This window comes from Eubalaena glacialis, chromosome 4 (assembly GCF_028564815.1).
Source record: "Eubalaena glacialis isolate mEubGla1 chromosome 4, mEubGla1.1.hap2.+ XY, whole genome shotgun sequence".
Classification (NCBI taxonomy): domain Eukaryota; kingdom Metazoa; phylum Chordata; class Mammalia; order Artiodactyla; family Balaenidae; genus Eubalaena; species Eubalaena glacialis.
The window spans coordinates 88,509,309-88,532,361 of NC_083719.1; the positions used below are offsets into that span (position 1 = coordinate 88,509,309).

Here is a 23,053-nt window from a genome sequence, read left to right on the forward strand (position 1 = left end):
AAAATACTAAATGCAACTGTGAGACAGACTCAAGTCTGCACAAATCATCTATTACAATCACAAGCTGGAAGGGATTCGATCTTGCCTAGCAGGTTGTAGATTTAGATAGATTTGTAATAGTCTGAAAACACACTACACAGCTCCAAAGTCTAATTCTAAAATTTTCAACTGGTTTCCTGAAGTTGAAAAAAAAGAGGTAAATATTTGTAGAGCCCACTGCATGTAAAACATGTTTTAAAGAGGCTTGCGATATATCAGGAAACCTTAAGAAATTACAGTAGGTATCTAATTTAAATGCTGTATCTTAAAATAACTAATTTAAAGGTATATGCTACATAGGCTATTAAAAATAAAAATCATTTTCTTGAATAAAAAGTTAAAAATTCTATTTTTTCATAAATTTGAGAGACTAGAATAGATTTCAAATCAATATTCTGTTTAACGAAAAGATGAAGTATGAGCTATGTGAGAAAAGCAGTATAATTATTGAAAGGCTTTTTCCACATAATTTGCCTTTCTGCATAATTTGTGGGTAGGGGGGGATCTTTCTCCAGGTTTGTGCTGTGTTTGGTGCCCTATCTGTCCTCAGTGCCCCCAGCTCTAGAATCCATGTTTTCCTCCACAGATTGATGAATGTGATGGATAATACTGACATGTGTAGCACATACTCATGCACATTCCATGAATTTGCTCTAACCCCAAAATACTGTGGAAGTAAATTTTAGGGGAATAGGCCTATGTGGAGTAAAGGACTGGCCTTCATAATAATATATTTTGTAAGCATGTAAATAATTAGTAATGGTATACTGGTAACTACCGCACCGAATGATCTGACAGCAAAGAAGCCATAAATTATGTGCAAATTTCAGCATGCCTGCTAAACTCATCTCTCTTTCTGCCACTCAAGAAGAAATTATCAGAATCCAAGTGAGTGAAAAAAAGGAATCACTGAATCTGTTCTAATTTCTAATTTTTTAGAAAGAAAATCCTTTGCAAACCTTGATTGCAAGGTGTGTTGTAATCCTAAAGTTGAAAACGAATGCTTTAGAGGATTTCACCCAATTTCCTGTATAAACTAGTGCAGAAGGTATGAGTCTCATAAAAAGCCAAGTACATTTGCCTCAACATAAAATAGGACTGATTGAATTTCAAACTCTTCATTTATTTTGTAGAGCTGAAATGTTAAGTTCCTTACTGCTGTTCAAAATTGGCTTGAATCTTATTTATTCTGATATATATGGATATATATCATATATATGCTATTGTAATATGTATGTGCTATTATCAATACATATATATAACAGTAGTCCCTCCTTATCTGTGGGGGATTCGTTCCAAGACCCCCAGAGGATGCTGAAACCTTGGATAGCACCAAACCTTACATATACTATGTTTTTTCCTATACATACATGTCTATGATAAAGTTTAATTTATAAATTTAGGCACAGTAACAGAGTATCCAAATTGCCATCATCACTACTCTTGCAACTTTGGGGCCATTATTAAGTAAAATAAGAGTTACTTGAACACAAGCACTGTTATACTCCAATAATCATCTGAGAACTGAAAGGCCTACTATGACTAATGGGTGGATACAGTAAGCAACCTGGACACACTGGGCAAAGGGATAATTCACCTCCTGGGTGGGATGGAGTGGGACAGTGCAGGATTTCATCATGCTACTCAGAAAGGCACAAAATTTAAAACTTACAAACTTTATTTCTGGAATTTTCCACTTAATATTTTTGGACCGAGGTTGACTGTGGGTAACTGAAATCATGAATAAGGGAGATTACTGTATTCTCATTCATTTAAAAGAAGTTTTTGGTTACTATAGGATATAAATGATTTAAAATTTCAAATATATTCTCCTCAAGTATGTTCAGAAAGTGTTATTCTAGATGGTTTTGTCTTGGTCATGAGCTGCTTCCTGCGTGACCGTCTCATCCTCAGTAGCCCAGAGAAGCACCTCTGGACTTCAAATCTCCAAATCTGACTTTCCAAGGCTGACTTCAGAAAGATTCTCAAACAGAGGGCAGAAGAGGGGCTGGATCCTATGAGGGCATTATTGTGATTTCAAATCTAAAAGAACAGAAGAATCCTTTATGAGAGGAAGTGAAATATCTTCAAAGCAAAACTGCTTTCTTGGAGAAGCTCCTAGAGCCATATGTGAGGAAAGAGATAATAGAAAGAAAGAAAATGGGAAATTTAACCTAAGAAAGAGATAGAGATGATTAAAAATATATCACAAGTATCAATCATCAAACAGTACTTAGCTAGTTTTCTACATACTTTTTTTTCCGCTTCTAAGAATTATTTACCATATAAAAGTATTTTTGGCAAGCAAAATTTACATCATATCAGTATGAAGGTAGTTCACTGAAAAAAGCCATACATATTAATATATATAAAATAGAAGAGTACCATAACTCCCTGAAGACAGAGAGAACTTTTTTGTTTATGTCTTATTTCTAATTTTTAAAATCTCCTTTTCTCTGCCCATACTCAGTCATTCTCAATGAAAGACAAGTTGCTTTCAGGCATTTGACATGCACTGCATACAGAGGCACATAGGCTGGATCAGCCACATCAAACTCAACACAATTGTTTGAAAAGTTGAAAAGTTCAAACTATTTATTTAATGTCATGCAGATAAACCCAAGAAAAGGAACACATTTGACAGATAAATTCTCGTTGACTGAGTCTTAAAAAGCCAAGGGAATGTTTTAGGATATGGGCTAAAACGAATAGTTTAATATTCAAGTTAAAAGTAAGTTTGACTTAATTAGGAAATTAAATTAACCAAACTACCTTTCTGCCTCAAGTGAAAGTTCCATTTAATATCTATCCTAAAGTGAAATCATAAGAAGAATCTATTCGATTCTCTTACTCCCAAAGATATGAGAGGAAAGGAATATTAACTCCTTATTTCATAGATAATAAGATCAACACACTGGATTTGATGAGCTTGGGAAGGTTGGCACCTTCTACCTCAAGAACAGTGTCCATTTTGTATCAAGGAAATCTACCAGTTTTCTACTCTTAAGCAGGTCACTGACTGAGAGGTTTAGTTTTTATCTATACTTTGAAGGAGATGAACTAGAGCAGTGTTTTACAAACTGCTAGTCATTCTGGTAAGTGATGAAATAACTTTAGTGAAAATCCAACAAGCACTTTAAATGCAAAATATATTTTTCACAGTAGAACAAGGAAGTTTAAAAGCCCTGAATAAGATTGTGTAACACCATACAGTTTGAACACTTTTCTACGTATTTCCAAATGGGTCCAAGAGGTCATATTTTAGGACTTACTTAAAACAAATGCAGAATATCTGAGACAAAATTAGAAGGAAATCTCCAGAAAATTGATGGGGTAGCTAAAATGTAAAAGTAACTCTCCTTCCCAAGTTCCACCCCTAATTTCTCCAAAAGCAGAAAATGTGGGTAGAATTAAGAGAGTGTTGGATACAGGCATATCTCGGAGCTATTGCAGGGTAGGTGGTTCCAGACCACCACAATAAAGTGAATATTGCAATAAAGCGAGTCACACGAATTTTTTGGTTTCCCAGTGCATATAAAGGTTATGTTTATACTATACTGTAGTCTATTATGTGTGCAATAGCATTATGTTTTAAAAAACCAAGGTATATAACTTAAAATATACTTTACTGCTAAAAAATGCTAACCATCATCTGAGCTTTCAGTGAGTCATAGTAGTAACGTCAAAGATTACTGATCACAGATCACAATAAGAAATAAAGTAATAAAGGGAAAGTTTGAAACATTCTGAGAATTACCAAAATGTGACACAGAGACACAAAATGAGCAAATGTGTTGGAGAAATGGTGCCAATAGACTTGTTCGACATAGGGTTGCCACAAACCTCCAATTTGTAAATATCACAGTATTTACAAAGTGCGATAAGGCAAAGCAAAATAAAACGAGGTATGCCTGTGTAAGGAACTAGAAATTTCTAGTGTGTTGAGAATCCCTAAATGAGGATTCTCTAAAACCCAGGGGGCTGATGTTACTGAGTTGTAATGGGAAGGTTGGACTTGTGATGAGATCTAAAATAGGTTTTAAGCTGGAAGCCTAAAATACAGAAAATACTGTGATGTAAGATTCAGAGAGCAGCACAGACTTTGAAGATAGATTTTTTTAAAAAGCCTAATTCATTCGAAGAACCAAAGTTCTTTAGAAAAACGGCTGATGCCATGTCTCCAGCATGAAATGCACAAGATGAGCCAGGCATACCTTGACATAATCAGTCTATGTCAAATGGACACGGGAACCATTTTGAAGAAGCTTGTACTACCAAAAGATAGGACAATTTGAGTATCAATTTAAAAATAACTGCAATGGATTATTGAGTTTCTAATAATACTTAAACAAAAGCAACAACAACACCTCATTGGTCACCTTTGAAGAATAATGGAAATGAAATTAGCATGTTAAAAACTGGTAAATAAAGAGAAAGAATCATATATTATTCCTTCCTTTCCTATATAAATTGAACTCAAGTAAACCAAGAAGTCAATAAAGGAAAGTTGCTCTTAATAATAAGGAAATCCTGCTAATAAATAAAAAGAGAAAGAACTTCTGGTAAGGTTTAATCCTACCAGTGTTAATGGATATAACAATGTGAGACTCATTTGTGAAAGACATACAGTAAAATCAATTAGTTTAATGTTTAATTTATATTTTGCTATGAGTGTTACTATCATTTTCTAATGGGAAACTTGGAGGACGTTTGTTTTGTTTTGCTTTTTCGTTTTTTTTTTTTTTCCCCAAAATAAATCAGATGCCAAGTGTCTTAAGTAGGCTAATTAACCAGTAAATAGTGAAGGAGATTTAGTCAAACACACAGCTGGGGAGGGCAAAATTATCTTAAATTATCTTAAAGAGAAGGTGAGACCCTAAGAGAGCACTTGTAGATATAATTTACTGCTTTAGGAGGAAGAGATGCAGCCCTTGGGTTTTTTCTTCTCATGATATTTCAGAAAATGAGGAGCACTGATGCTAAACAGCATAAAGGAGGCAGAGAGCAAAGCCACACTGAAGAGAGATTCAATTTTGACTTCTCAGAGGACATTCTCAGAAGAGGCTCTCCTAAGGGAAGAAAAGTAAGGGGCACCTGATGCAGGTGATGACTCTGAGGCCCCAGGAACTTCTGAGCCCAGGTTTAAGGAAGAACTTAAAGAAGAGAACAATTGCTTATGTTTTTGAGAATGGTACAACTGTGTATCTTTAGAAATATCTGTACTTTAAAAAACTGCTATGGAATAAAATACCTAGGAATAAACCTACCAAAGGAGACAAAAGACCTGTATGCAGAAAACTATAAGACACTGATGAAAGAAATTAAAGATGATACAAACAGATGGAGAGATATACCATGTTCTTGGATTGGAAGAATCAACATTGTGAAAATGACTCTACTACCCAAAGCAATCTACAGATTCAATGCAATCCCTATCAAACTACCAATGGCGTTTTTCACAGAACTAGAACAAAAAATTTCACAATTTGTATATGGAAACACAAAAGACCCCGAATAGCCAAAGCAATCTTGAGAAAAAAAACGGAGCTGGAGGAATCAGGCTCCTGGACTTCAGACTATACTACAAAGCTACAGTAATCAAGACAGTATGGTACTGGCACAAAAACAGAAATATAGATCAATGAAACAGGATAGAAAGCCCAGGGATAAACCCACGCACATATGGTCACCTTATTTTTGATAAAGGAGGCAAGAATATACAGTGGAGAAAAGACAGCCTCTCCAATAAGTGGTGCTGGGAAAACTGGACAGCTACATGTAAAAGAACGAAACTAGATCACTCCCTAACACCACATACAAAAACAAACTCAAAATGGATTAAAGACCTAAATGTAAGGCCAGACACTATCAAACTCTTAGAGGAAAACATAAGCAGAACACTCTATGACATAAATCACAGCAAGATCCTTTTTGACTCACCTCCTAGAGAAATGGAAATAAAAACAAAAATAAACAAATGGGACCTAATGAAACTTAAAAGCTTTTGCACAGCAAAGGAAACCATAAAAAAGACGGAAGGACAACCCTCAGAATGGGAGAAAATATTTGCAAATGAAGCAACTGACAAAGGATTAATCTCTAAAATTTACAAGCAACTCATGCAGCTCAATATCAAAAAAACAAACAACCCAATCCAAAAATGGGAAGAAGACCTAAATAGACATTTCTTTCTCCAAAGAAGATATACAGATTGCCAACAAACACATGAAAGGATGCTCAACATTACTAATCATTAGAGAAATGCAAATCAAAGCTACAATGAGGTATCACCTCACACCAGTCAGAATGGCTATCATCAAAAATCTACAAACAATAAATGCTGGAGAGGGTGTGGAGAAAAGGGAACCCTCTTGCACTGTTGGTGGGAATGTAAATTGATACAGCCACTATGGAGAACAGTATGGAGGTTCCTTAAAAAAGTAAAAATAGGACTACCATATGACCCAGCAATCCCACTACTGGGCATATAACCCGACAAAACCATAATTCAAAAAGAGTCATGTACCACAATGTTCATTGCAGCTCTATTTACAATAGCCAGGACATGGAAGCAACCTAAGTGTCCATCGACAGTTGAATGGATAAAGAAGATGTGGCACATACATACAATGGAATATTACTCAGCCATAAAAGAAACGAAACTGTGTTATTTGTAGTGAGGTGGATGGACCTAGAGTCTGTCATACAGAGTGAAGTAAGTCAGAAGGAGAAAAACAAATACCGTATGCTAACACATATATATGGAATCTTAAAAAAAAAAAAAAGGTTCTGAAGAACCTAGGGGAAGGACAGGAATAAAGACGCAGACGTAGAGAATGGACTTGAGGACACAGGGAGGGGGAAGGGTAAGCTGGGATGAAGTGAGAGAGTGGCATGGACATATATACACTCCCAAATGTAAAATAGATAGCTAGTGGGAAGCAGCTGCATAGCACAGGGAGATCAGCTCGGTGCTTTGTGACCACCTAGAGGGGTGGGATAGGGAGGATGGGAGGGAGATGCAAGAGGGAGGAGATATAGGGATATATGTATATGTATAGCTGATTCACTTTGTTATAAAGCAGAAACTAACACACCATTGTAAAGCAATTATACTCCAATAAAGATGTTAAAAAAAAATGCTACGAAACATGTCATTTGGCATTAACTAAAATTGCTTTTAAAGGATCATTTAAATGAAGAAATCATTTCTATATGAAAAGCAGAGAAATTTAAGAAGTTATCTGCACATAATCCAGTAAACGATTTGGAGTGAGGAGATTATAGTTCCAGTTTTGTTAATTAATTAAAACCTGTCTGGGCTCAATTTTCTCATCTATTAAAAAAGTAATATTTCTGCTTCCTTCATAAGCTTTTGCTAATAATTTAGAAAGAGAGTGTAAGAAAAAATTTTAACTCATGAAGAATTATATACAGTTTTGAAATAATTAAGAAAACATTTATTGAATACATGAATACACACTGAATATCAATGAGAGTCTCTATCTTCCAGCTAGGGGATGTTTAATCATAGAATATAACTGATATTTGGTGGCAGCACAACAAAGTTATAGTGAATAAGCACATTAAACCTATTAAGTTCTATAACTATATAATTAGATCTCATGGGGTAGCTGCTTTGCGACATTGTTTTTTTATACACAGATGGACAAATATGGTTATCATAGGATTCAGTTACCTTGTTTAAGCTTTGACAACTGGGAAAATCCAACAAAGCTTTCTAGTAATAAATACTACTAAGCATATCACTGACCTATGAGTGGTTATCCAAGAGATATTTAACACTGAATCCATACCATATGGTTATTCACAGACAGTGTGAACCTGAGGCTTTCCTAGCCTCAATATCCACATCTCTAGGCTTGAATACTAACAGTCCATATCTAAGGGGATTAAATGAATAATGCCCCACAGAAAATATCCAATAAATGGTAACTATTCTATTATATTATTATGAAAATTTACACTTGACTTCTTTCAATTGAAATGGGTACTTGATTAGTAGTTAAAACCCAAAGTAGTGTTTCCTTTTATATATGTTAAGTGAAGTTGTTACCATGGGAATGGTGAATAAGACAGGAAAAGTCTAGATGAAAGTTGGAACTTACCCTGAATTTTCAACTAGAATATTTTCATAAGGTTTCTTCAAAATTTGCCTGTGTGTGCACGTAATCACTTTGGATGATTTCTGCTCTTTCTTTAGATTAACCAATGCATACAAACTCATCCATTCAGACACCTGTTCTTGCTCTGAGCCTTTCCTAAGGCTGTACTACCTCAAATGCCCTTGCTTCTCATATCTGTCCTCCCATGCCTCCTCCGCCAAAAATCCTTCCCCAAAGACTTCAGCCTCTTATGACCTTGTCCTCCTGAGCCCCTACATCTTGTAGGGCCTATTTGTTAAAAAAAAAATTGACACCATCATGTTGCTTAATATGTTGGAAAACATTTTCACTGCTTATGTCTTCTTTCTCTATGTAAGAGTATATACTTCTCACCCATCTCTGTATTCTCCTCAGCACCCAGCCAGTACACATACAGTAAACATTTGCTGAATGAAACAAAAATGGAACCGGTCCAGTATAAATCCCAGGATTAGAAAGAAATTTAAACATTATGTACATCAATTCCTTACCTAGTGCTTCCATCTTTCCGTATTCTTTTCGAGAGATTATCTCGGTGTGAATAACTCTTGTAATAGAGAACTCACTACCACTCAAAATTTCTCTTTTTAAGAAGTTTTAAACATTAGAAGATTGTTTATTTTGTGGGATACTAGAAATTTAGTATTATTGGAGTTATCTTGGTGTTTATTGTAGTCCCCTTTAGATCTACTCATTGCTGATACAATACTGATAATGGTCAATAATGACTCTATCTATACTACAGCATATTTCAAGGAAAACAAATGCTTAGTCTGCATACTTAAGGGTACTAAGCAGTGGGGGTTAAAAATAGGAACTCCAAAAAATGACTTTTCATGTGATTTGGGACAAATTTCTTAACCTGTAACAGGACTCCTTCATAAGATTAACGCTAAAACAGCTAATTAATACTAAAATCAAACACTCTATTTTAGAAATGCTAAAAGCAGTTGAGAGAAGGAAAGTGGGTAAGTTAATATTTTAGCTAGTGATTCGGTTGTATATGGAAACTGAGTATTTGGCTATAAAAATTAATAAACTAAATAATTTGCAGCAACAACATTCAGGTATTTGGAGGTGTAAGAAAGTTCAGGGGCAAGCACAGAAACCGGTCCATTCGTCTTTTACATGTAAGTTAGAAGATTCCTTAATCAAAAAAAAAGAACTCTATTATATAGGAAGCTAGAGATGGCCTTTGTATTGGTTATGGGAGACTTTTCTTAAAATAAATGTCTTAAGGGCTTCCCTGGTGGCGCAGTGGTTAAGAATCCGCCTGCCAATGCAGGGGACACGGGTTCGAGCCCTGGTCTGGGAAGATCCCACATGCCGCGGAGCAACTAAGCCCGTGCTCCACAACTACTGAGCCTGTGCTCTAGAGCCCGTGAGCCACAACTACTGAAGCCCGCGTGCCTAGAGCCCGTGCTCCGCAACATGAGAAGCCACTGCAATGAGAAGTCTGCACACCGCAATGAAGAGTAGCCCCCGCTCGCCGCAACCAGAGGAAAGCCCGTGCGCAGCAACGGACACCCAACGCAGCCAAAAATAAATAAATAAAATAAATAAATTCATTAAAAAAAAAAATGTCTTAAGAAGTGCTTCTCAATACATTTGAGATGAAAGTCTATTATGATAAGCATGGTTATTGTTCAGTCTTTTATTTCAGGGTTATATAGCTGCAGGCTTAGGATGACCTAGGAAATAGGGAAGAAAGTCAACAATTTCTTTGCTGTTGAGCAAAAAAAAAAAAAAAGCATTTAGACAACAGTTATAATTAAATACCAAATTTCTGGTGAAAAATCATGACAATTACTGAAAAGAAAGAAAAAAGAGAAAATAACCCTTGCTAAGTACAACAGTAGACACATAAATACAATAGTGAGGAATTCCAGGAATGTAAGAATTAGAAGTGGAGAGAAATAACTTTTAAGATGGACATAAAAACAAGGGGAATTTGCAACAGTAGAAGATTTAGCAATTTAGTACTATTTTGTTAGAAACAATAAAAGCTATCTATATTTAAATGACAATGGAGAGAAAGTGTGAATAATCAACAGTAAACAATAAGACATTCTTTTTGACTTGCAACTGTATTTTCTAAAGTTCTTCTCTGTCACTTGACAACTATTAGAGTTATTCCTGCTGACAAAAGGAGGTGAATCTTACCCAGCAACCTTGGAGCAGTTTGAAATACAATTTGAAAATGAGACAAAACATAAAAGAAAAAACCAAGAATTAAATTTTAACTGGAACATCATTGTATGTAATGCATACCTAATAATATGAAAAATAAGATGGTGTAAGAAAGAGCAAAATTATTTTTGGTATAAGATTTTTTTCTTGAATAATATATCAGTGTTGGTTTGGCAAGAAAAAAAAAAAAAAAAAAGAAACACTCCTGATACTAGTATAACCCAGAATGCTTCTTGGGATCTCTTTTTGTTTCTTCAGTGTGCTTATTTTGAAAATGTATCCCAGATCCCAATTTGGGTTAACTAATAGCTAAAGAGGTCTGGTATTCCAAGAAGAGGTAGCGAATGTACAACTTATTAATCTTTCAATAGCGTCAGAAGGCCAACAAGGCTGGGGTGAGGCACGGGTTAGACCAAAGCAAAGATTTATGGCAGCAGGCACTCCCTGCCATTCTTCTTGTCTGGAAAAAGATGCATTACCTGTTTTTTTTTTTTTTTCTCTTTTTTTTAATAAGCAGGCCAGCCCTGTCCTCTGGATCCCAACAGGATGAAAGCTCCAGGAATGCAGAAACTACATGTCCTGCCTCTAGCACAGAGCCCAGCACATAGTAGGTACTGAATCAATATTTGTTAACAGAATGAATATACATCACGTCTGTCGTGTGGCAGACCAACTGATATGACATCTCACGTGATAACCACTGGAACAAATGACCTCCTTGTCTTGGAAGACCTTTTGCCCAGAGCAATCCAGAAGCTTTTATGGCACGCCTTGGGGTTAGGTTTAAAAGTCCCAGATCAGGCAGAAGTGCATTGGCAAGCAGAGTAAGGGGCAGTCAAAGACTGTCCTCAAAGAGCAGCCCCAGGGCCTGCGGGAGTGACAGGAGAATGTGGAGCGGCCCAGATGAGCCTGTGGGTTGTCAGAGACTTGTAGGCCCCAGACATCCATGTCAGTAGTTGAGTGTTTACAGTCCTCTTTAATTAAAAGGTTATTTGACAACTTGAGATGGGAAGCAAAAAGATATCCTCTAGAGTGTATTTCAAGGGCCCTGAGGAGTGCTAAATAAAGTCAAAGGAAATGTGATAACAACCCAGAAAGGAACCTGGGTCCTTTTTACAACTGCTCCCTGACACAGGGTCACACTGGTAACCTTCACTACGGAGATGCTAATGGAGATACGGGCTTTATTCATCCATCCCATTTACTATACCACATGTTCTGTGCCTTGCAGCTGGAGTAAGACTGGCTCTGACCTCTGTAGGCTTGAATGTTACAAGTTGTTTTCCCTTTAATTCTAAGGATACACTGTTCTGAAGGAGGAGAATTTTCAACAGAAAAGTGTTTGAAGGTGAGCAGAAAGGTTGGTTGGAAATTACCAGTTGATAAATTATTATAAGAACAAAAAACAAAAGCATAAGGGAAGCCAAGAGGAAATTATCCAAACAAAAATGAAGGTAACATAGAGAAGAGATAGGGAAGAAACCTAAGACAGGGAGACAAATTAAAGATTTTATACTTTTTGCTGCATCTTTCTTTTTATTCCCCACTAATAAGAATCTGGTTTAGATAGCTTAGGTGTGGAAGTCAACTAGGCATGTATAGGCTAATACAGGTCAAACTTCTAAATAATGATTCCCACAAACAGAAAGCCACACTTGGAGGAGGAGGGCTGATTCTTCTTCAGAAAAAGAGATGATTCTATAATTATAAAAATGGCCAATTAGTGAGTATCCACTATGCCACCAGGCACAACACAGATGTTTTATATTCATTTTCACTACCTTTTATGGTGTGTATTATCATGTGCTTAACAGATGACAAAACTAAGAGGTTAAGTAACTTGCTCAAGGTCACAAAGAAAAGAAGAGGCAAATTCTAACCTACTTCTCTGACTCAGTTTGAGTTTTTTTCCCACGATACGACCTATAACATTTATTTGTTTAGTGATAGAAGAGTGACAATATTAGATTTCTCTTTAGGGAGCAATTTCCCAAGACTGTATTTTCCATTTAGCTGTGCCTGAATTATTGATTTGTTTATAATTGTTATCCTTTACCATAAAGATCTATGTTCAATCTGGGGAATAAAAAGCCTATTAGAATGATAGTTTTCTTCATGACAACTGTATCATATATCAATTAAAATGAACATAACTTCCTAACAGCCTGGGCAGGTGTTGCTAAGTACTATAATACTACACTCAACAACTGTGAGAACCTTGAGAAAAATTACAAATGATAAGCCAGGCGAGCTGCTGTTTCTGAATCAATGCATCCTGCAAAAAAACTTCAAAAATCTCAGGATACTGTACTGAAAACATGTACGAACACAGCACCAAAGAAAAAGGAGGTGAGGAGGAGACTAGCTAGAATATGAGCAAAGCAATAGGAAGCAGAATTAGGGAGTAGTCTCTTGAAGGATGAAATTACCCTGGTAACAGGTGTACATCAAATTTTACAATTTCTAAGTAGCCTCAAAAATCAAAAAGTCCCACAGAATATGTCTTCAATTATCCAGTTAAAGAAGGAAGAAAGCATCTGCTTTTCCTTCTTAAAATTTATAATTAACACAGGGCAAGGGATCACAGCCTCCCCTAGTAGAGCAATGACCTCCAATAACATGCTGTTTCTCTGGTTACAATGAAGAATCTTTCTTGCTGTCTTTTTGACAAAAATTGTTCACGTGTTATTGGCATGGTGCCAGAGGAAAAAAGATGCGCTGAGCTGAGTGTTTAGTAATTTCTTTTAATTTTAAAATCAAGTAGCAATTATAGTAAAATCTCATAAACTATTGACCTTTCCCCCTCATCCTCAACTGTGCCCAAACATTTTGAAAAACAGAACCAACAGATGCACAGAAACTTTCGCCACAAATCCTTAGAACACTGAAAACCGCAAGGAAGAAGGAAGAGAGACTAGGTGGGGCAGAGCGCTTGAAAGCTGGAGGGACTGAGGTATGAGAAAAACCATGATAGATTTCCTGTCTGGGTGGAGGGAGAAGTCCTCAAAATTTTCACTTCTACTTCCTCTCAACTAGACTAGATCAGTGGTTCTCAACTTTGGCTGACATTGACATCACTTAGGCAGGTTTTATTGCCTGGGCCCCACCTCCTAGAAATTCTGATTTAATTAGTCTTGTGTAAGGTTCAGGCATCAGAATGCTTTAGAAACTCCCCAGGTGATCCTAATGTGCAGAGAGGGTTGAGAACCACTGACCTAAATAATTCAGAGATAGGAATAAATGCAAACCACATGGGCAAAGTTCTAACAGTTTTCACCTCACCAGGAGAAAAAAAATCCTGAGATCTCAAAATATCAGAACCTGAGAATATCACTAAACAATAGCAATAAACAATAGCAATAAGCCTTCCTTCCTTCCAAGGAAAGGAAAGGAGGTAGAAGAATTTTGTGTGAATCTTTTCTCTGTCCCACTCCTGTAGGAAAGCAATTTTTCTCAGCAGTATACGTTGTGCTAATCATTAGACTAGGTACCAGGTACACACAGGAGCATGAAGTCAATTCACAAATGAGGAAACAGCCTCAGAGACGTGAAGGAACTTCCCTAAGGCCAAAGAACAAGGAACGAAGACAGAACTTGATCCCAGATCTGTCCCAAGTCCAAAGCTTTTTCTCTTCCGTATCTTCTGGAACATTTCTTTGCACTGGCTAACTTAACTGGTACTGGGACAGAGTGTAACTTTAGCAACATTTTCCACTGCAGGACCTTGAAGAGTTCATTCTAAGGAACTTAATCCATAGCTCTCCTGGCAATTAGCAATCTGACATTGACAGCAAACAGGTAAAAGGGAGAAATATAAAGTAAGGTTGGAGGGGCAGGTAGGAGACTAATGGTAAAGGATCTTGAATGCCAAGTAAAGAGTTTGCAACGAATGAATGTACTAGTTAATTAACAAATCTACAGGTATTGAGGATATGCTCTGTGTTGGGCAGAGAGAACACTCTAAGGCCTAGACAATAGGGAGATATTGGAGGTTTTAGAGTTACTGTATCTAAGTGGCAATCTAATATGCCAAACCAGAAAACAAACTACAAGGAAAAAGAAAACATATCAAAACACTCCTTTCTCATGGTATAATTAGGAAAAAGACAACAACCCAGAAACATTATGGATAAATCCATGTAAGACATTTACCATTCTCAAAAAATAAACTTTGAAAAGAAATTAGGGTTATTTTCAAGCCAAATCCTTTATGTTATTTTTTATTTTTTGTTACAGCTTTCATAGAATTTTTCCAAAGGATGAATTTAGTAGCTGATAAAATACAACTCTCCCACCCAGGGCAGATGGTCAGTATGACATCTTAGGATTGGGGTCAGTTATTAGCATATGTTGGAGTTAACAATAAAAAACTTAATGGATTATTAGTTCCCTTCAAGGCAGAAAGCATATTCTCCAGTTTAAAGGAACAAATTTAAAAATCAGAAAAGAAAAATGGAAACCATTTTAGTCTCCCACAAAGCCAAATAATTAGTTAAAACTCTGTATTTAGGTTACATATGCAAATTAATAGGAAAAAAAATTTAAAGCTGAATGAAAAAGGAAAGGCTAGGTTACTTTTCTTTATTACTCCAATAGGATGATTTCATACTTTTCATATTTTTATAAAACAACTTGCTTTTCTCCACTTTAAAGGGATATTTAAAATTAAGATAATTTAAACTCTTACAAACAAATGTATACCCTTTACTTCCTGTATATCTTAACTTCCTATTAGAAGTTTCCAGCGTTTTAAAGAATTTAAGGCATTAAGAAGGTTGGCATTTGGAATGGCACAAGAATGCATTTTACATGACATTAAATTAAGCAAATCAACTCAATGTAATAATTTCTTTAGTTATATTTATTATATCAAATATTTAATTATCCTAGTATTTATTTTCATCGTACAGCAATTTTAGCCATACTTTTTAATCCTATGTGAGTGTGTATGTGCATGTGCACATATGTGTGTATAATTTACATGTGGTGATAAACTGATATACATGTTCATTTTTACTCTGGTTCCATTTTCATGATTTCTTGATTCGGGGGTGTATGATCAGAGAGTACAAGTAAAGATAAATCTCATAGTCTCTATGAGTTAGTAGCTTTTGATTTCTTTTAAAAAAGCTTTCAAAGATCTTGTTCCTTTTTATTCTTGAAAATGATTAGGACAATGGCTCATTACGTACCATAATCTGTGATTTTACAGGACACCAAATACAGCTCTTTCAGGTTTTGTCCTTCCTTTGCAATGACCTCCACACACCTAAAACACACACAAAAAATGGTGAGTTACACTAATGCGTTTCAAGTTAAATTAGCAAGAGTTTGGCCAGGACTATAACAGGAGGAGGTCCGCGTTTGATGAATGCCACAGTTCTCTCCTTTCAACAAACCTCTTTCAAGGTGTTTCAGGAAAAGGTATTATATTCCCTGCTTTAAACTCAAGTGCTCTAATACCTAAATGACTTTAATTAAATACATTTATGACTAGCACATCTTTTAAAACCAAAGTGATGAAAGAGAGAGATTCCTGTAAGAGTAGTGTTACATTTGGTAATAAAGGATTAGTAAACATGTGCTATATAATGAACATATGTTATTTACATAAAACATAATGTAATGAAAGTATAGAATATAGACAGATGGTCATTATAAAAGAACGGTAATATTGCTCATGGTTTAATTATTAATAATGGACTTTGATAACACTGAAGTACACATTTTGTGAAATTTTATTCAAAATAAAAATGATTTAAAAATCTGTAACACTGATTAAAGATGAAAGAAAAATCGTACACATAAGAACTTTAAAATCTTTTACTTTAAAATGTTTTATTCTTAACATTTTAAATGAATTGTTGCATACATATAGGCCATTTTCATAATATAGATATGTAAGATTTAAAGTCTTTTCTGGTTTCATTTCAGTTAAAAGGTTTTTGAATGGTGTACTCTGCTCTAATGGACGTAGTGGAACATGTAGTACAGAATTGAATGAACTTTGAAAACAATGATTAACAGCGTGGCTCAGTCCCCTGAATTATCAGAAAAACCTGTACAAACTGACACATTGGCATATGCATCCTTCAATGCAGCCCCTGTTTTAATCTTTATAAATAACAGTTAAGTAAAAGGGTAAAAGCAAAAAGAGTCATTAACCTTTTCTAGAAAGTAAGGATCAAGTAATTTGGTACCTATGTGTGTAATCCATCAAAAAATTACTGAGTATCCATCTCTGTCTTTCAGATATTTTATTTGCTGTCTGGCTTATTTGTAGGTATCTTCATAAAATGTCAGGAAATTTTATACAATTTTACTTCACGTAATTTATTACTGAAGGTTAAATTAGTTATAGAGAAGACATATTTTTCTTTTAAAAATATTTTATAGAATATTGCTTTAATGGAATGATAAACATTTCTAAGTTCCTCAGAATAACTGAATAAACATTTTTTTGGCTATTTAAAAAAAAAAGATATATGATAAAAATGGGTAAGCTCTTCCATTGTTACAACAGAAAACTTAAAACAGTAACAATGTAATTATGATTGATACAGCTTATCATGAAGGGAAATTTTTAAACCTAATTCTGTGTCATTTCGCTTTACTGTAATATTTGAATAAAGTCATAAAAAACGGGAAAATAAAACATTACAGGCAACAACCATGTTTTACATATGACTTTAAAAACTAATTTTTACACACTAAGGATAAAAATAAAGGCCCTAGATGATTATAATATTATAAATAGTTAATAAAAAGTCTACTTTCTACCGTATCAAATATACATAGCTCTCTGTCCTCCACCATTACCTACCAAAAAAGTTAGCAGATCCAACATTTTGTATGACCACCACAAAATGAAATAAGTTAGTGCAGAAATAATGTTCATATCATTTATTTTGTTCTCATGGTCTTTTCAAATAGATCAAAACACCTGATTTTACATCTGATTATGGAAAAACTCTAAGCAAATACAATATTCTATTTGTGTTCCTGCCACTTGATTCTATATTACGTATGCTACAAGCACACGTGAACATTAAAGACACACAGAGCAGACTACAGACAGCAAATAACACAAATTGATTTCAGTGTACAAGCCAGATCAAATGCTATTTCATAGGCAACAAAAACCGGTGTTCACATAAAATCAGATAATCAATCACTGGATAAAAACTGTCCTAAAACTGATGAAAGGCCATGAGCATCAGGTTTCCTCCCTACATGACAGAGGAAAGTTATGAATAGATATTACCCATATATTTAGCTTACTCAAGAGGCAATAGCCAAGAGAAAACACGTGATTAAGAAATAAAAACAGTACAGTACAGTACAGTACAGGGGCTTCCCTGGTGGCGCAGTGGTTGAGAATCTGCCTGCCAATGCAGGGGACACGGGTTCGAGCCCTGGTCTGGGAAGATCCCACATGCCGCGGAGCAACTAGGCCCGTGAGCCACAACTACTGAGCCTGCGCGTCTGGAGCCTGTGCTCCGCAACAAGAGAGGCCGCGATAGTGAGAGGCCTGCGGGCCGCGATAGTGAGAGGCCTGCGCACCGCGATGAAGAGTGGCCCCCACTTGCCGCAACTAGAGAAAGCCCTCGCACAGAAACGAAGACCCAACACAGCCATAAATAAATAAATAAAATTAAAAAAAACAAAACAAAACAGTACAGTACATATCTTTTAGAGGAAAACAAAGAGAAACATAAGAGAAAAGCACTTTGTTTTTACAAAGGATCACCTAGGATTTTTGTTCTTCTCAAAAATTTTTTTTTAATTAATTAATTAATTATTTTAAAAATAAGGAACGCTTCATGAATTTGTGTGTCATCCTTGCGCAGGGACCATGCTAATCTTCTCTGTATTGTTCTAATTTTAGTGTATGTGCTGCCAAAGCTAGCACTTGCTCTGTTTTTAAAAGTTCAGTCACATAAGGTTTTCCAAATACTTTTAATTACCCTGTAATCATAGCCAGTGTGCTAGAAGTTATGCACAACATAAAACTATTCCACAAATAGGAATTCATGGAGGAAAAAAAAGTATTCCTTGGAAGATTTTTAGCAAAAATTATTATTTTTTTAATTTAAATATCAAATATTTCATGGATGTGATATTTGAGAAGTCCCAAGTTCTGTGAACCTGGTCTGAAACTCAATATCATATTAACACACAAAATTGAGTGGTTCAAATAAATAGGTAAAATAGCTATTTTTTTGAGAGTTGAAAATGGAAGTGGTTTATATTATCCTGTTACTGCAAACTGGTGAAAATGGAACCCCACATCAGGTCCCTGACTAGTGTCTGAAGTCCTGTGATTAGTCCAGGCCTAGTTTCCCAGGCAGCTTGTAGTGATAGCAAGTCATGATGAGACACCACGCTGGTGACTGTCCTTTCCTTCTAAAACTTTTAGAGTCCATTCTAGAGTATATTTACAGGAGGTACCCTAACACAAGTCTGTCGACCACATTTACTCTAAATAATTCTACCCTGTTTTAAGAGTCTTGGCTTTAGTCGTGACCTTTAGTGTATTAACATCAGAGAATTTCCCAGTTTACTGCATAGACTGTATGCAGGCAACAAACAAACCTTAGTAATTATTTACACCTTTTGACTACAGGTATTCATGTAAATTTTTAAGGGGTATTAAAAATGATACCAAAAAAAGGGAGGAATGTTTGCAAAGTCATAGTCTGTGAGAAGGACAGCGAAAGAACCAAAGACCACATTTAAAACCTTGCTTCTCCATCCCCTCTCCTACTCACAGATATCCAATAGGAGAATATTCATTAATCTCAGTGATTAATTATAGTTTTGTCCCTAGGGGTAAGCCATGAATTCCTAAACTCAGAATCCAGAATTCAAAATTTTCCCATTATCCCCCTACCCATCCCCACCATCCCTAAGGATAAACCTCAGAATACCATATGACCAACATTTTCTATGGGTCAGTGCATTCAAAGATTTCCTATTTCATGCATGACAACCTAAGGAATTACAAAACTTGGGAAAAGAACAATATCCTTAGGGAAAGTAATAATCTATAAGATTATTAAGAACAAATTCATAATATAGGAATATGGCATAGTGGAAAAATGCAGAAGAATATCAAATATTGTTAAAGTAGCCTATGAACATCAAACGCAAGCCTACTAAACCACCTTTCCGAGTTCCGAGAAACAAGAGGAGACATGTTTTAACAAGAGTGAATAAAGAATCAGAAGACCTACATTCTATTCTCACCTGCATGAAACCACAGAACAACCCCTATCTTCTTCGAAGTCCCACATCATCATTCTTTATAAAAATGAGGGCCTATATGAAAAATTTCTCCAAATCAAATGTCCTAGGTTCATTTAAATATATTTTAGTTCATTCTGAATTGCCTCCCCTCAGATTATTTTCTTGCTTTTATGTTTTGGCAGGGTTCTGAAGAGAATTTAAAAATTGCAACCACTGTAAATTCCTGAGTAACAGCTGTTGAGTACATATATATATAAACTCCATTAGAACAGTGAAAAGGGCCAGAAAACCTGCTCCAAAGTATCCAAAGCATCCAGAATTATTTTTTATAATAATGTGATTTTATGCTCACTTGCTTTTGATAATGTTCTAAAATGCACCTAAAACATTTGATGAAATATGAAAAACAGCAAAAAGGTACTTTTGTGAGCAATATAGGGTTGTTTTTTTTTAAAGAAGAGAAGGCATTACTTAGTTTCAGTGGAGGGAAAAATCTGTCTCCCTAGCAATAGATTCCTAGTAACCTGATTTATGTGAAGGGTAAAGGTTAATGAATTAAGCTGTATAAGCTTCAAAACTATCAAAGGAATTCAAAAGAGCCTTGAATTATAGGAAACAATGGCCATTCTACATACACACCAAATTTTTATGTTTTTTGTCTCCTACTCAAAAGCTGGAACATGGCATTAGTGACAATTGAAAAGAACTAATGAGGAAATATGACTACATTGCTTGCAAAGAGGAGTGTCCTAGGAGACCTTGTTACTGTTTGTGATGTGTTTCAAATCCAAATGAAGCTAATTGGAGCTTCCAGACACTGGTTTGCAAATCTCACTTTAAAGGACAGGCTCAATCACCTTAGAGGTGTGAAAAGAAATGTCCGCATTAGAGATGCATTAGTATGTGGCTTGGTGAATTTCTAAATAAACTTTAGGATGTTCTTTCTTAAGTCACTTTTATATTTGAATAATAGATATATCTTCAAGCAGAAGAAAAAATGCAACAAGACAAAAACAACCCTACAGATTTAAAACAAAAAGTATGAACAGTGCTATAAAGTAATTGGCAAATAAGTGCAACGGGGAGCTAAGTACGTTTAAGGTCGAATAAACACGTAGATCAAACGTTAAAACTCCTGAAATACAAACACATCATAAAAGTGATCTATTTGGGGGTGTTAGAAATAGAACTTCATTTTCATCATTTCCTGAAACTAGACAAGCCAACAAGCCACCCTGTGTTATATAGATTGTAAGTGGGTAAAAGCAGAAGAGGCTGCAACACACACACACAAACACACACACACACACGAAAAGGAATAAAAAGGATTTACAAGATCTAAAGAGAGAAACAAGGGAGCAAACTTGGTCCAATTCTGTGCTACAAAAGCTCATCCTGACTAACTCATATACGGGTCATTTAAATGATAGAAGAGGTCACCAAAACACAATTTGGCATCTTACACAAAGAATAATGATATTTGATTGATTTTTCTAAAGCCCCAAATCGAGTTTTACTGAAGTATAGTCCAATACCAGTGCAGCAAATGAATGGACATGATTTATAGGTATACCCTGCTTTCAGAATGTGCACTATATAACAGATTTCTATGTTAAAAAAAGATAAATTTACAGTTAAACATTTACAAGATGAATCAATTCAAGAATTTACTAACAGTACCTTTCCCGTTATATGTGAATATAATTTCATTTATAAACATTCCATTCATAGGTACTTTTTCTAGTAACATGACACCTTAACCTTACACAGCATGCAGTGGTTATTTTTATCATTAACTTAAAGAAATGTACATAATGACAAATGAAAGCCTATTTTGAGATAGTGATACATGGCATCAAATTGATATGTTAAGCGCCCTTTGTATTTCATGGTACGCTTTCTTGTAAACGTTCTTCTATTCCATCCCTTTAACAGCACAGTATCAAATGTATGCTTAAGTCAATTTTTCATGCAAACATCTAAAGATAATCTCATAAAAGAGATGCTCACTGCAAGAGAGATTTTTTTAAAAGGATGACTTGCAATTAAAGTGCTAAAGCGTTCACTCGAAACACAATATATCTCAGGGGCAAAGACTAGGAGTGACATGCAAAATGTCACCAGCTCCACCAGTTACAAGTCTCTTGGGATATTCATTAAGTTCTCACTTACCAAATGTTATTCTCTGGAAAGCCAATATCTGATTAGTGAATCCAAGATTAATTTAGGTAGTTGCTACTTAAACAGTGGAAAACTGATGCCCATTTTGTCACATAGAGATAGTGAAAGATTACACAATGAGAAGAGTGGTTTGTTTGTTTGTTTTTAATAAGATGTACCACAATAAGTGGCCTGAGATGTTATTGAAACGTAAATTCTATGGGTTTACATCTCTGCCAACAGAGGTGTTACACCTTTGGAAGAGGTGGAGCAGATGTCACCTGCTGATTCTGTCTGGACCACCCTTTCCCTGACAGTCTCTAGCATTAGGTAGGTTTCCTAACTGGAGAGTAAGTAGGAGTCAGCACTGAAAAAGGAGTAATACAACAGCAAAATAATATTTTCTAACATATTTAGGAGTGACCATCACAAACCAGCTCTTACGGGAATATTTTGTTCCTTCACTTATATAGCAAAACATGTTTAATGTAATTTGAATGTTTCTTAGAGAACTTTAAAAATGTTTTTCAAATAGAATAAAGCCTGCAGTATTTGTTTAAATGCACATTTTCCTTAAGCTACTGAGAAACAAAATGGTTAAACGTTTTTCCAAAGCAAGGGGGCAGGGGAGTGGAAACCAAACTAACACATTTGGATAAACTTGGGTCTGGCTTTAATATTTCAGATACATTTATCCAAAAGTCTTGTTTTTAATTTTAGCCGTTGTTCCATCCTTTTACCGCAGCTACACTAAACCATTATATAATAACTTGAGCTAACTTTTTCTAAGCGTGCCTCCAAATATGCAAGAAGCAGAAAAAAGATTCTAAGCTATTTCTGATTTATTTATTTCAACAAGGTTTTATTAAGTGTAAATTATGTGTCAGAAATGTTAAAAGATCTAATCAGAAAGCCACATTATTATAAAATGATGGACATAATACTTATAACCTTGATAGATCAACTACTATTTATTTTTGCTGCTATGGCTGATATTAATGTTCATACCCAGCAGCAGAAAAAGCATATCACTATCTCTATATCTACTGAAAATCAACTGAAAAGAGTCATGTTTCAGGACTGAAGGAAATGCTAGAAAGAAAGGGAAGGGGAAAATTTAAAGGTAAGACTTCCTAATTCAGCAGTTTAGTCATTCTTCAATGGAAAAAAAAAAAATGTAGTTATTTTGAAATAGGAAAAGTTAAGAAATCCCCTCCATCCTTAAAGGTTTTTGGGGTTCCATCAATTTA

The 23,053-nt window shown here is 35.3% G+C and overlaps 1 protein-coding gene and 1 non-coding gene across 2 annotated transcripts in view; both read right to left on the minus strand.

Annotated features, from left to right (window-relative positions):
• The window catches only part of FBXL17 (F-box and leucine rich repeat protein 17), a 476,643-nt gene that overhangs the window by 151,902 nt on the left and 301,688 nt on the right, over nucleotides 1–23,053 (minus strand). The window contains 1 exon segment of the mRNA XM_061188041.1: nucleotides 15,587–15,663. Coding sequence (XP_061044024.1) covers nucleotides 15,587–15,663 — 77 coding nt within the window.
• On the minus strand, nucleotides 18,200–18,306 carry LOC133091663 (U6 spliceosomal RNA). Its single transcript, XR_009700988.1, has one exon. It is a non-coding gene; the product is annotated as a U6 spliceosomal RNA (small nuclear RNA).